The 15,365-nt window shown below is 34.9% G+C and overlaps 2 protein-coding genes across 2 annotated transcripts; both read right to left on the bottom strand.

Moving 5' to 3' along the window:
• Window positions 1–844: 844 nt before the first annotated feature.
• On the bottom strand, window positions 845–1,324 carry LOC106766218 (uncharacterized mitochondrial protein AtMg00810-like). The gene has a single exon (XM_014650964.1). The coding sequence runs from the start codon at window positions 1,322–1,324 to the stop codon at window positions 845–847; it is 480 nt and encodes a 159-aa protein (XP_014506450.1).
• Window positions 1,325–7,940: 6,616 nt separating this feature from the next.
• Window positions 7,941–13,645, bottom strand: LOC106768835 (3-oxoacyl-[acyl-carrier-protein] synthase I, chloroplastic). The gene is made up of 7 exons (XM_014654188.2): window positions 13,101–13,645; window positions 12,410–12,841; window positions 11,852–12,025; window positions 9,315–9,428; window positions 9,084–9,185; window positions 8,467–8,533; window positions 7,941–8,382 (listed from the first exon to the last, which is right to left on the bottom strand). Exons 1-7 carry the CDS (start codon window positions 13,548–13,550, stop codon window positions 8,315–8,317), a joined length of 1,407 nt encoding a protein of 468 aa, XP_014509674.1. The 5' UTR covers window positions 13,551–13,645; the 3' UTR covers window positions 7,941–8,314.
• Window positions 13,646–15,365: the final 1,720 nt, after the last annotated feature.

Here is a 15,365-nt window from a genome sequence, read left to right as displayed (position 1 = left end):
AGATTATAGACACCCTTGCTGTCATTGGATCCCCTTTCATCATTGATGATCACATTGATGTGATTCTAGATGGGCTTTCCGAAGAATATGATGGTTTCATCACTTTGTTGAAAAAAGAACTACTACACACACATGATATTATCTTTGTTGAATAAAGGCCACTACATTCACTTTGTGTTTAATGTAAAACTAGGGTGGTGATTTGTGTTCACTATTTGTGGCTTTACATAGCCAAGTAAATGGGCGAAAAAGCTGAGTACATAAACGAGGAATAAAAATAGAAGCGAAATATCAACAACCACTTATTAGTCGAGCTGTTATAATGCATCAAAGAATAAAAACGAAACAATTGAAATATCCAATTGGGTTCTATTACCAGAATAAAAATTACACCTAACCAAAATAGCCTAACCTAGTTGGCTAAATCTAATAATCTAACACTTAAACGAAAATAACATAGCAACAATAAAATTAAAATGAAATTACAACTTTAACATTTTTAATTTTATGTTTATTTAATAAAACTCTCCCATAAACTTAAAATCTTCTTTCCTTCATCCCAATCAGCTTCCTTACTACTGAAATGACGTTGTAGGTAATGACTTTGTGAATATATGAACCATTTGTTTCTTGCTTTGTACATGTTCAAGTTCTACGCTTTCTTTTTTCACCTTTTCTTGGATGAAATGAAAACCAATGTCAATATGCTTGCTTCTCTTATGATTTACTATATTATATGCCAACTCGATTGTTGATCTATTCTTTACTCTGATCAACACATTCTCTTCTTACATCATCTCCAAATTTTGTATCAGGTTTCTAAGCATATTGGATGTCGAACACTCTAGGATGCTGCCACATATTCATCTTCACACATTGATAGTGCTACAGTAGGTTGTTTCTTTGAGAGCCAAGTAAATGTTGTATCTCCCATGAAAAAAACATAACCAGTTGTGCTCTTCTGATCACCCACATCTTCACACCAGTCAGTGTTCAAGTACCCACTAAGTTGGTAGATATCTGACTTAGTATACATTAATCCAAAAGATAAAGTTCCATTCATATATCTTAGTATCCGCTTTAGTGTTTTCCAATGAGTATATATTGGCTCCTCCATAATATAGGTTGTAACTTCCACATTCAACATAAGGTTAGGCCTTCTGTTTGTCAAGTACTTGAGACTCTCGATTAAGCTTCGATATCTACTTGCACCAACATGGTACCTTTCTTCATTTTTAGATAGCTTCTTTCTAGGTTCCATTGGGGTGGAAACTGGATTGCACTTCATCATATTTACTTTCCTTAGTATATCCTTAGCATGCATCCTTTAAGATACAAAGATTTGTCCAAACTTTAGTCCACTTCCAAACCCAAAAAGTATCCCATAATGCCTAGATCAGTCATTTTGAACTCCTTCTTCATTACCTCTTTGAATTCTTCAACTAGCACAACTTTGCTTCCTATAAATATCAAACCATAAATATACAGGGCAATAAATAACATACTTGTTACATGCTTCTTTTTGTATAGATATGTTCATATGGATTTTGCTCATAACCATTCTTCTTGAAATATGTGTTTATTCTTTCATTCTAAGCTCGTGGAGCTTGCTTCAAAACTAAAGCTGTCAAAATGGGTTACATCCTGCGGGCCAACCCGACCTACCACGGGTTTGAGTCCGGATGGGTTTGAAAAAAATGTATTTTTTTATGCGGGTCAATTTTCAACCTGACTCATTTATACCCGGCTCATCCGGGTTGAACCCGTGGTGAGCTAGGTTGGCTCACCAACCTACCTAATGTTATTTTATTAATTTATTATCTTATGAAACCCTAAAAAATACCATCTGACTCATTATAAGTGGATTATATTGTACTCTTTTTTATTATTTTGATTTGTCTTAAGTTTAACATCATTTTGGGAGTAAAATTTATTTAGATTTTGAATTACAAAAAGTTTGTAATTTTTTTATTTAAAAAAATTATAATTAAATGAGCCAGTGAATCAACCCGTTTAACCCACCAACCTGTGGTGAGCCGAGTCGGGTTCGAATTTTCTAGCTCTCTAATAAATGAGTTGGGTTGGGTTGTGATAGATGGGGCCCAAGCCCAATTAGTATAGTGTAATATTTCTTTTACTTTTATTAAAGCATGTGTAAAGGTGTTAGGCACGTGGTAAATAGGAGGGACTTTTAGTCCTATATATAGACATGTCACCACCTCTTGTAATTACTTTTGAGCATATTGAATTGTATTTTGTTGAGAAAACTCCAGAACAATTCTACCTTGAATGTCACAAGGCTAGAGAATCCCAAAGGATCTCCTCTAGCCACCTTCCATCTCACACTTCCATTTCTCTCATTTTCCATATCAGAATTCTCACTCCTCCACCGTACACCACCTTACTAATCATTTGCGTCATCCACCATGTTTGCGACGTTGCTGCCACGCGAGCCTATTTCCCTCTAGGCTCCAACGCGCATCATCATTTTCCTCCCTTGCCAATATTCGAGAGAGAATATGTTTGCTCTCGCACTTGTTTTCCTCGACAGTGCCTCCTCCATCGACCATTTCCTTCACAGATCCACAACCACGAACTGCATCCGTCTCACCGAACCTCACCGTAAGTCATTTTCTTCCGATCCACATCTCAGATTCTCCTTTTCCTTGCCATTTCACCCCTTCGCACCGGTCAAATACAAACACTCTCAACCTCAGCTCATTATCTAGGGTTTCTCCCCATTTCCACCGATTAAACCTTCGTTTCCAACCTTTTCCACTGTTTAATCGGACAGTTTCATGATTAAACCATCCTACAGCCTCGATCTCTAACTTTCATCGAACAAACCTTCAGATATAGGTTTTATTCGTTCCATTTTCCTATTCAACCTAAAACCTATAGTTTGTAGCTTGACCTGCACAAATATCAAAAAACAAAGTATACAAGTATTAAAGACTTTTTTGAACACACATTAAATACTTTAGACATTAATAAATGTTAAACAGTGTGGCATGTTCAAGACACTTTGTCACTTGTCATTTCACTAATAAATGCATCATTTGTGTATATTTATCAGGTATGATCATAAGATTCTTTTGTTCAAGACTAAAGCGTTTAGTGGTCACTTATCGGACGATGTTCTCTATAGAAGGCTTTGCTTGATATAAACCTGTTTGGATTCAAATATCTCCTTATATTTTAGTGTTATATAAGAATTGGACTTTCGTTTGCATGAGAGACTAGGTTATTTTGCTCATATAGTCTATTGAGAGATTTCAGTGAGAGATACTTATCCTTAGACGATGTTTGTGATTTTCTAATTCACTTAAACAATTTGGTCTAGAAAGCATTACTTCAGCTCTTGCTTCTGAATTGTTTAGTCTTTATCATGTTAAGACAAGATCGTCTATAAGACACGATTGTTTAACACCTTCATGTTTTGAAGTTTAACAAACAATAATAAATAAAAAGTAATATCGTTCAATGAAATACATCGTATGAAATAAGTGTTAAGACATCTGAATGAACAAAGAAAAGTTTCAGTAAACACGTTAGGACCAGACGATCCTATTGTCAGTAGACACATTATTACTAAACACCAATTTATTATGAAAGGGTCACTGCATGATATTCTAGTAAACACATTATTAAATGATATTTTAGTAAACGTGTTATTATGACAGTAGACACATCATTAAACAATATTTTGGCAAATGTATCAATGTGCTACATGATATCTTTACTAAACACGCTCTTACTATACCTTTCTAAATAATGCAATGATGTGTTACATGATTTTTTAGTAAATGTGCTAAAGTTATAAACAATGCTTAAAAAACAATGTGTTGAAAAACACCTTGTTAAACCCACTCTCTTACAAAACAAAGATCAGTAAATGATGTCTTGTTAGTAAACACCTTTTAAAGGCGAAATGATACCTTATACAAAATGATATTGTTATCCAACATGAAGCCTTTATGAATCAATAATTGGTATCTTTTCAAAAATGCTTAAACAATTTATATTTGTATAGAAAAATTGAAAAAGTTGTTTTGAACACGCAATACAAAGCATTAATTGCACAATGTTTGAAAGAACAAAATTAAATAAGAAAAAAGACATATATGTCAACATGTAGTTCTACTCTACTTTGTGCAGATACCTATTGCATGTATCCACCTGCTCCATCATGAACAAGTCAGAAGTGGACGTTAGAAATAAAGAAGACATTCTTGGAATGTTCTCTCCATCAGAAGTCATGTTGAAGAGTTCGTAAAACCTACTTTGGTTAAAGTACTGCAAAAAGCATGTCTGCTTTGACACGTTGACTTCAACTTATGGTTGCTACCTAAGAAAATGTTACAAAGAACTTAAGTTAGAAGACAAGCATTGTCTAACGGATCTTTTCCCATGAAGCCTATAAATAGAAGATCCCTTGGAAAGAAGAAAAAGGAGGACAAGCACATAAATAATGAAAAGAAAGCAAAACTCACACTTTTGAAAGAACAAAATTTTGAGAATACACTCACAAGCTCTGTAGAGTCATAAGCTTACATCTGTAAGAAGAGATAAAATCCTACAAGGTCCATTAGATTGAGTTGTTTGTAAACTCATCTCTTTATGAGAGTTATCATCTAAGACTTGTAAACAATCTGACTAATTGTAAATTCTGAAGAATATTCAAACACTTATTGGTTAGCTTAGTTGAGTTAAATGCCTACTAGAACGTTGTCTAGCAAAAACCAGAAGTTGGTAAACTCAGTTCTATATGCAACAGCTCAAGAGGTTTTTCTATTGAAACAACGTTTTTTCTTTTAAAAGACTCGTTGACCTGTTTACCTCTCATGTAGGCATCACAAAAGATTGTATACTTGAATGATACGAGTCCTCTTAAAGGGTTATGGCGTTGCAGTTTAGAGATTAATCTCACACTTGCATATCCACATTTTTTATGCCATGAAATTGCATTTGTTATTGCTATGAGACCGACATTCCCATAATTGTAATGGCTTCCTATTTTGCATTCATTTTGCATAGTGACCAAGTTTGACACATTTGAAGCACTCCAAAGTTGCTTTAACCTAACCTTTATGATATCTTCCTCAACCACAGCCACACCAACTTTGATGTCTAGTCTGATCTATGTCAGCTCCAACAACACCCCGACCACAACCTCCTTGACTTTTACCTCAACAGTTTCTACCTCCAGAACCTCGACCTTGAGCATTCCAAGTTTCATTCACATTGTAATGTGCTTATAGTGCTTGATCGTCGGATTCCTTCTTCTTTCTCAATGCGTGGGCCTTTAGAGACCCAGCCAATTAATTCATTGTGATAATTATCAGATCCTTTGTTTCTTCAAGAATAACCACAATACTTTCAAAATCATTTGTCAAAGATCTCAAGATCTTTTATGCAACTTGGTTAAGCGTCATTTCTTCTCCATTCATTATGAGTTTGTTAGCCACCTTTTGCACCTGAGTTATGAACTCAATAACCCCCTCTTTTTCATCTATTGTCAAACATTCAAACTCTCTTATGAGAGCTTGTACTCAAACCTTCCTCACATGGATATCTCCTTTGTATGCAACTTTCAGAATCTTCGAGGCCTCTTTTGCTAACGTTGCCTTCACTATCTTTTCAAAACTTGTTATGCTTACTACATTGAACAAAAAGTACAATGTTGACCCATGTCTCATACGTGTTCTCTCTAATGTGGTAGCTTGTGTTGTCGTTAGATGTTCGTCTTCATTGAATCCCTCAAATTCATCTTTCACTATATTCTAGACGTCTTGGAATTTTAGGAACACTTTTTTTTTCTCTTACACGACCCTCAAGAGAGCATGAACTCTAATACCACTTTGTTTAATAAAGAACCACTTCTTTGTTGAATAACGGTCGCTGCACTCACTTTTGATGTTTATTGTCAAACTGAGATGGTGATTTGTATTCACTATTGGTGACCTTAAACAACCACGTAAATGGGCCAAAGGGCCGAGTACATAAACCAAAAATAAAAACAGAAGCAAAATATCAACAACCACTAATTAATCTTGTCACAGTGCATAAAAAAATAAAAACGAAACAATTGAAATATCCCGTTGGATTCTATCAACATATAATACAAATTTCACTTAACCAAAATATCCTAACCTAACTAACGAAATCTAAGAATATGACACTTAAACAAGGCATTAATAAAACTAAAACAAAAACATAACTTGTAATCTTTTAATTTTAAGTTTATTTAACAAGGACTCTCACACTAATCTTGCTTTGTCTTTCTTGGAATCCTAATACTCATCGATCCAAAAATAACAATCGATTTCAAATTGGTTGTCGTTCTTACATTTCGTGAGCGATAGAGTTCAACAAAACTCCTTCATCTTCTTTCAACTCGTTTTCAGTGCCTCCTTTCTTAAGTTCAGAGACAAACTTATGGTTATAAAACCAACCCCACCATAAGTTTGTGGGGGAATGTTAGGTAAACCCTGTATATTTTTTTTTACCACTTGCTTTATATAAAACTTAGTCTTGTGCTTCTTCAATAATAAAATACAAAAACCTTTCTTCTATGTTGCTTCTCTAATAGCCTCACCGTAACAAACATTACAATGATTAATTTTTCTTCTCTTTATTATATCTTTTTCACATTCTTGTAACATTTTATTGTATTACATGAACATAACAAACCTTTAAACTTTCTTATTTTTCAATTGTTATTTTTTTTAGAACGTTTAACTTAATCATGTTTTAGTCTCTACTGTTCTAAAACTCTCTTTTTTTTTAACTTGTTTGCATATTTATTGTTGTTTCGATATTTAAGTTGATATAATGTTCCTTGTTTGAATCATATTGCATTCTGAAATTGAAAACGAAAGATGTCTATTCATTAAAATGTCCCCATGAAAATATTTAATTCCATATCATGTTAAAAATAATTTTTTTATTTTTTAGAATAATATTATTGATAAGGTTTTTTTTTTTTAAGAATTTTGGATTAAGATTTTTGAAACATGTCTACAACTTCAACATTTTTTAATTTACATCTCAGTGTTTGTTGCAACTTCTAAGCACCTATATTGATGGAGTCTATTATGTCCCTTATTAAATTCAATCATTTAAAATTCATAATCAATCATCCAACGACCTAAGCTTAAAATTTTAATCCAACCTGATATAAGGTGGGTTGGATTGGACAAGCTTTTCATCTTAAAAACAACTCGTTATACATCGTGTTATAACTTTTTGAATATATGCTATTAAAAATAAATATAAAGTATTTGATAATTTATATTTATGTGCTACAAAACACTTCAATTAAATTAAATATACTTTCATGAATAAATAAAGTTATGTGATACCAAAGAATAAATAATTATCATAAATTAATAAATCCCGGCTTTATAGAAAAATTAACTTATTTTTTATTTTCAATTGTTTCTATAGTGGAAAAATAAGTATGGGAATAATCTCTTTTGTGAAAAAGTTACATATAAAAATTGTATTTATAATAAAAATAATATAAACTAAACCCAAATTAGAAATAATGATATAAAAAAATAATGACAGATAAACAGAAGATAAAATATAAATATTTAATATATCTAACACTTTCACTTTTCAATATATTTTAGCTTTTAACTTTCTGTTCTGTTTTCTTTTGACAGGATTGAATCAATTTAATAACAATGCCCCAATCGAACTGAATCAACTTAATAACATTGCCTCAATCAACCAACATTATATTTAACATATAAATATTCGATATATAATTTAGAAGTTCACGTAGAAAATATAAAGTCAAATGATGCATGCATTGCCTATGAACGGCAAGACTTTATTTTTGTGATAATTGATTTAAAAATATTTATTAGCATTATCTTCAATTGTTACCTTAGCAATGCATAAAAAGTAAAGTATTTTGAAACTCATGAACGATTGAAATAAAGCCCGTGATGCTACAAAGATTCATAGCAATCAGCAAGTATCTTAGATACAAGGCTGATGAAAAATATCTTTTACTCAAACAATATGGAAGAATGGTGAAGAATTGCTCATTTGGCATTTTATCCTTCTGTATACCTCCAAACTAAAGCCTTCCAGCTACATTCAAAAACTTCTACTCATTAAAACAGACTTATAGCTAACTGTCAAGTCACAATTAGCACAAACTGAACTACAAGCCTACGGCTTTTATATGAGATGGGCTCAATCAGAAAAAACAGCCTCAGTGATCTAGAGAGAACAAAATTTCAAATAACTTAAACCCGTGTTCCTCATAAAGTGTAGATAGATAAGCGAAGCTGGGCAATCAGGGCCTGAAAGCAGAGAATGCCACCACAGAGTTGTGTCCACCAAATCCAAATGAATTTGAAATAGCTGAAATACAAAAAGAATCAATCATGATGTTCCAATTATAGCGGACTGTGGAGGAATTGGCTATTGAATTATTTAAAATCTTACCAACATTGACTTCATGCTGCTGCTTGACATTTGCCACTGTATCAAAATCGACAGCGGGTTCTGGGTTCTGCACTCAAGACCAAAGACACATTGTAACTCTAAAATTGAAACAATGCAGCAAGAAAATAAAAACGAATGACAATGTGAATGGGATAATGCAAGGACCTCATAATATTTTCATAACTGTTTGCTTGTGCGGGTAATCATAACGACTAAAAACACAGGTCCGCAACTATTTCTGCCCCAACCCACCAGTCACGCGGCAACATAAAACAATACTTCCCGACTTTTTAAAACTAGGATGATTGATGATGATTAAGACTAACATAATCTTAACTTGAATCTGGTTCAGATAATCCGTGGACCTCAAACTAACCATCCCTATATTACCAGTGTAATATGTGAAATAATTCACACATCTTCATAATAAGTTAATGACATGCAAATTCCTAGGTACTTTTTTCAATTATTTTCAGAAACAACTTTACCATACCAATAATTAGATCCCACATGGCTAAAAAAGGATAAAAAAACACTGACAAATAACAACTTATAATAACAAAAGTTCTGGCAGTCAGTCAAATTAATCTTAACCCTAAAAAATGAAGTAAACGTACAAATTGATTGATTGTTGGATGCAGCCATCCTGTTGTTATGGCTTTAACAGTGGCAATGGCTTCCAACCCCCCAGCTGCACCAAGGCAGTGTCCTATCATAGACTGATACAAAATGAAGAACACATACGTCAGTTCTCCGACAATGAAACAATCCAATATAACATTCTGTAATATAGAAGAAAACAGAAAGCTGTCACCAGCATAATAAAGCCACTAGCGTGATAGTAGTACCTTGGTGGCATTAATTTTGATGCCGGAAGTGTCCTTGAAAACCTTCTTAATGGCATTAATCTCTGCCAAGTCGCCAGCAAGAGTGGAAGTTGCATGTGCGTTTATGTAGTTGACCTGAAAAGAAGCAATTATCCCACTTTGACTTTGCAAATTTATGGTATGACTGAATCAGAAAAAACATATAAATAACAGACATCAAGACTAACTTATAGAACTGACAGAAAAACGATGGCATTACAAAATTCGTTTTAGCTCCATTGGTAGCTTAAGCCCCTCTCTCTTGGAAAATTGAGGGAGTAACTGTGTATTAAAGGATTATTTGTGTAAGTTGCAACAGCTCAGGGCCTTACTTTCAGATACATACTTTGATTTATGTTCTAATAGTTGTGTTTCTCAGACATTCGAACTTGGTATAACTCTAAGAGACACTGAACCAAATCTCAGAAAAAAATTAAGTGCTGTGGTGAACCATAATTAAACATGCTGTATATTAATCATTTTATCATTTTGCTACTAATATCAGTGTAATTCTGTAATATCAGAATCATACCCATGATTACAAGAAAAAAAGATGAATGAAAATTGCAAAATGGAAGACAGCACCAAAAAGAGGTGATGCAAATTCGCAAGTTAGCCCATTTGAACTCTTAGAAAAACAAGTTGAATAACATGCAAAGTCATCTTTTATTATATTTGTACATTGCTTAAACTCACAAGTTTGAGGCCAGGCTATCAACTTCAGCAAAAGTCTCAAATCTTCCACTTAAGACACACACACACACATAACTGTTTAAAGGTGGGTTTCTCTACCGTGTTATATAGCAAGTGTGTATTATTGGTACGTTTACGGGTAGATACAAGGGCATTGAGAAACAACCCTGCTTAGTGTTCCTGCTGCATTTGAATTATTGGTGCAGGTACAAGGTCAAACAACCTAATAGGTTACCTCTGTAAAACATGACCAACCCCAGAATCTGCAACAGGCCTATGACGATCACAACCCCCACCAAAGACCGTACCCCAACATTGGTGCATTGTAGTTGAACTTAACCTAATTGAAAGTTTAAAATTAGGTCATGTGGAAATTGTGGTGGTGTACGTTCTCTCATTCCCTATAGTGCTGACTTGTGTTGTGCCTCCACTCACTAGCTTGGTGGAACTGTGCAAAGTTTGATTAACTCTGAATGTTTGAGTATCCACTTGATTATCCTGTGTGTCTAAGCTGAAATTGTTTACAACTGGGTTCTTTCTGAATTTATTTGTATGCTAAATTGAAGTTTTTTTATACAATTTTTGCATTTAGAAAACTCTTCGTAGTTTATGAATTGAATCTAGTTGTGTTTATGGAGCCTCCACAAGCTTCCAAACTCTTGAGTTTAATAACCTTGCTCATGTGTTATAGATTCTCTGCCTCCACTCCCTTTATTCTTGTGGTAAACTTGTGTTATACAGGTACCATGCAGTTTACCTTTTCCTACAGGAATGTAAAGAAGATTCTGCCATTTCCTAAGAACATATTGCATCTAGGGTAATCGTAATATTGAAGACCATCTTTTGTTGAGCTTAGTGGTTTCCTTCATCCTGTTGATTCCTAGGTAGTGGCTGACTAATTGCAGAAGCAGAAAATAATTTCTTGGTTGAAATACGTAATACAGGTTATCCTCCTATGTCTGAAACTTCAGCTTACAAGGTACTAGTAGAGTTGAGAAAACGGAATCCATATTTTAATAAAAAAGAAACCATCATTTAGGTCATTGATGGCTGAAGTCGGTTCCGTTGACCCCTCCTTCGCCCTCCTTTGCTTCTTTCACCTTCCAACCCTTATCCCGAGATCCTAACCCACAAGATCCTTGTTAAAGGAGTCACAACAACATTTCATTATTGACTTCTACATATCCAGAGCTTCGACTGTCCTTATGCATATTAATCTTCACAACTCCCAGAATAGGAGGCTCAAGTGGCAGTTGATAGAAACTCGGCCAGACTACATAAAATACACCCAAAAAGGTACTGTATGCTATTGGTCTCTGCAACATCAGCTACAATACCCCAAATGCACGAGAAAAAACTGAGCAGAAACTATAAAATGGAAAACATTCGGCCCTGAGACTCATGGGAGGCCATCCAACTCCCGTTAATGGTTGAATAAGATAAATATTCTATAAGCATAATGAGCATCTTGTTTTATTTAATAGGGTATTAGTAACTGTTTAACCTCTCTGTCATCATTTAGCCAAACCTCAATGCTAGAAAAGAAAATCTTGGGGGGCCTACTACAAATAGTATTGCATAGCAGCATAAGAAATGTTTATCATTTCTATATATATGCTATGTCATCCCCTACCATACTACAAAGATATTGATAACACATGGAATATGCACGCAAGATAACAGAAAGCTAGAGTTAACTAGGGAGAATTCTTGAAGAAAAATACCATAATAAAAACTGAAGAAGGGAAACCACCTATCCTTTTGAAGGAAAAAAAGAAAAAAAATTAGCTTCAAAAAGAAGAGTAGTACAAGGAGAAAAATATTACCTCCTCAGGTGACACACCAGCATCTTCAAGGCTGCTCTGAATGCATGAAGACACACCAAGTCCATCAGACCTTGGATCTGTCATATGATAAGCATCACAGTTAACAGCACCTCCCAAGTATTCAGCAATTATAGGAGCGCCTCGCTTCATGGCATGTTCCAAGCTCTCCATCACCTATCAATTTATAGTACACCTTATAAGATTTAACAATTAGCTTCCATAGAACAAAAACCCATACAAGATAGCAATTTCCTCCAACATTCACAGGGAAAGGAGATTACATAGGAGAATAGGGAATGACCACACTTAAAAAGATACTGTTACTTTCTAAGTAGTTTACCACTCTAATAAATTCATAAAGATCCTACAGTTATACTTACAAAGTCTTTACTCAGAAAAACTTCTCCATAAGTACTTAAATGATTACATCGTGAGAAAATGACATATTAAAATGAAATGAGCTACTATAAGATCAAATGCTGAATTCATTTCCCCCTTTTTTTTCTTCTTTACAAGGGTTAATGGAAAAGTTAATTGAAAAGGTGAACGTAAGCATACCAAAACTCCAGCACCTTCACCCATAACAAAGCCATCACGCCCCTGATCCCACGGCCTTGAAGCAGTTTTGGGGTCATCATTCCTTTGGGAAAGCGCTCTGCAAGCGACGAAACCTCCTAACCCAATGGGAATGATGGCAGCCTCAGTTCCACCCGCTATCATCAAATCAGCCTCCCCTCTCCGTATATGGTTCGCCGCAGCATAAAAGCAATAATTGGAGGTAGCACAAGCAGTGGAAATAGAATAGTTAGGACCCATGAACCCGAGGTCAATCCCAAGCAAAGCCGAACCCATGTTAGTAATGGCATACGGAATGAAAAACGGCGTTATCTTCCGGTGCCCTTTCTCAATCAGAGCCTGAACACCGTCCGAAAACACCGTTAGGCCTCCCATTCCGGATCCCACTAGGACACCCGCACGCTCCTTATCAAGCTACACAGAATCAGAAATCAAAAATTCAAGTTAAATAGGGTTTCCATAAGAAAAATGAAGAACCAGAAAATCAGATATTCAAGTTAAACAAGGTTGCAATAATATTATAGTGGAAGTAGTTTCCCATAACGTGGCAAATTACAATTTGGATAAGTGTTTACATTTAGTATCCTGAACAGGATTTTGTCAAACAAAATTGTCTTCGGAAAGAAAAAACCGAGAAATGCGAAAAAAGAATAGATCTGAGAGAAGGAGAGACCTTAGTGAGGTTATCCGCGGCGAGGTCGGCGCTTTCGAGGGCCTTCTTGCCAGCGACAATGCAGTAACGGAGACAGTCGTCGAGGCGGCGGTCGTTCTTGCCGTCGATGTAGCCCTCGGCAGAGAAGCCGCGGATCTGGCCGCCGAAGCGGGTGGGAAACTTGGACGCGTCGAAGCGATCGATGGCGGTGATGCCACTCTCTCCGGCAAGGAGCTTCTCGTAATAACCCTCGACGTCGTTGCCGAACACAGACGCGAGGCCCATTCCGGTGATCACCACGCGCTTCTTGGGGTCCTTCTGGCGCTGCGGGGCAGAGACCTTGGGCGCCGCCGTGGCGGAGACGAAGAAGACGCGCTTGGAGGCGGCGGCTCTTCTGTTGGCGGCATTGTTGGGAGCGCGAAGCGGGTCCAAGGGAGAAGCGCGGAAAGTGAGCGAGTTTAGCGCTTGCATGATGGCGGAGAATGCGATGCAGTGAACACAAAACAACTCTTTACTCTGTACTCTGTGCTCTGTGGCAACTGCACAATCAAACTAACAAGTGGTCTTATTTATTTTCAGCTCATTTTTTACTTTTGTATGTTTTCTTTATAACTGATTTCTTTTTTCTTTTTTTTTAAATTTCAATTAGATCAAAATTTTCTTAATAATCATAATAGTATGTGAGAATACTCACTTTCAATAACAATTCATAGGTCATTAATCATTATGCAAAAAATTATACTAACATGACTATCAAATTCATTATCTGACATAAATAATTTTTATTATATTTTAATTTGTATTTGATGAGGATAATGTCAAATAAAAAATAGAATAATAGACATAAAAAGTAAAATAAATGAATTTTAGTTCTGCCCATTTTAAATATACCTGTAACACGTTTTACCTTTTTTATCAACCCAAATTAAACAGAGATAACAAATAAAGTTAATAATAACAGAAATAAATGGATGAGAAATAGTATCTGACCTATCGATAACTACAAAGCTCATAAAGCTCATGTTCCTTCTGCTGCCTCCGTAATTAGACATTCAAAGCCAAAACATGTCCAAACTTGTCGTTGTTATGTTTAACTACTTTTAAGATAATTACTCCACGTTAATAGTTACTAATATGTTTATTATTTATTGTTTTTAAAACATATTCACTTTTATACCTGCTTAGTTATATCACATTTAAAATATTAATTACTTTAAAATTATTATTTAAGATTTAAGGTTATAAGATCTATATAATTTCTTCTTTTTTAAAAATAACTATTAATTTTTAAGATTGGGTTGTTTTCAAGTATATCAAAAGTTTCGTTTTTCATGTTCTAAAAGCTAGTTATTAAGCACTTAAACTGAATATACGAATATATAATAAGAGAGAATAGAAAATTATTTTCCAATATTTGATGTTTGTTGACACTTTAAACGAATTTTGAAAATAAATAAGTAGTGTTTAAGTTGAATTGGAAAATATGTTTCATAAAGAGGTCGTTATTTTATTAAGATAATCAAGGTTCTTTTATCTGAACATTAATTGTATATTTATATAGTCTGTGGTAGTCAATCACATTGAGTAACCATTAATGCGGTATATTCTTAGGCAATCAAACTCAATAATCAATATTAATATTGTATATTTGTAAAGTGTAAGACAATCTGACTCATTAATTTCTGCTAATATACCAACTAACTGCGCATAAATGACAATTAACTATGATCGGTATATTTCATATAATACATAAGTCCCCTAAGCCCAAGCAAGCTCTTTATTGAAAGATGAGCGCAAGGATTATTATGAGCTTAAGAGAGGTCACTCACATTGTATTTAGGGAGTCTATTTTCGATGCGCTTTAAGTCTTCATTCCTCTCTACACCGAGTGGCAGACTCTAGGAGTTTTCTTTGGAAATCACCGAGCTGCATTCTGTGGGAGTTCTTTGTTGAAGCTCCTTCCGCCCTAGGTTGAGGTGGATTCGTTTTAGACTCACCGAGTGACGTAATTGAGAAGCTTTTTGTCACTCCTTCTGCCCTGGGTTGAGGTAGATTCGTTTTAGAATCATTGAGTGGCGCAACTGAGGAGCTTTTTATTACTCCTTTCGCCCTAGGTTGAGGTACATTCATTTTAGAATCACCGAGCGACGCAATTGAGGAGCTTTTTATCACTCCTTTCGCCCTGGGTTGAGGTAGATTCGTTTATAGAATCACCGAGCGGTGCAACTGAGGAGCTTTTTGTCACTCCTTCCCCGCCCTGGGTTGAGGTAGATTCATTTTAGAATC

The sequence above is a fragment of the Vigna radiata genome, chromosome 7, assembly GCF_000741045.1.
Source record: "Vigna radiata var. radiata cultivar VC1973A chromosome 7, Vradiata_ver6, whole genome shotgun sequence".
In the NCBI taxonomy this organism is placed as follows: Eukaryota; Viridiplantae; Streptophyta; class Magnoliopsida; order Fabales; family Fabaceae; genus Vigna; species Vigna radiata.
Note: the sequence above shows the minus strand (reverse complement) of the source record. Positions and strands in the feature narration are given on the sequence as shown.

Coding starts and splice junctions, on each gene's coding strand:
- LOC106766218 (XM_014650964.1), bottom strand. CDS start 1,324: ATGCATGCTAAGGATATACTAAGGAAAGTAAATATGATGAAGTGCAAT.
- LOC106768835 (XM_014654188.2), bottom strand. CDS start 13,550: ATGCAAGCGCTAAACTCGCTCACTTTCCGCGCTTCTCCCTTGGACCCG. Junction 9,186..9,314: donor TCAAAATTAATGCCACCAAG/GTACTACTATCA, acceptor ATTTTGTATCAG/TCTATGATAGGACACTGCCT. Junction 8,534..9,083: donor ATCCAACAATCAATCAATTT/GTACGTTTACTT, acceptor TCTTGAGTGCAG/AACCCAGAACCCGCTGTCGA.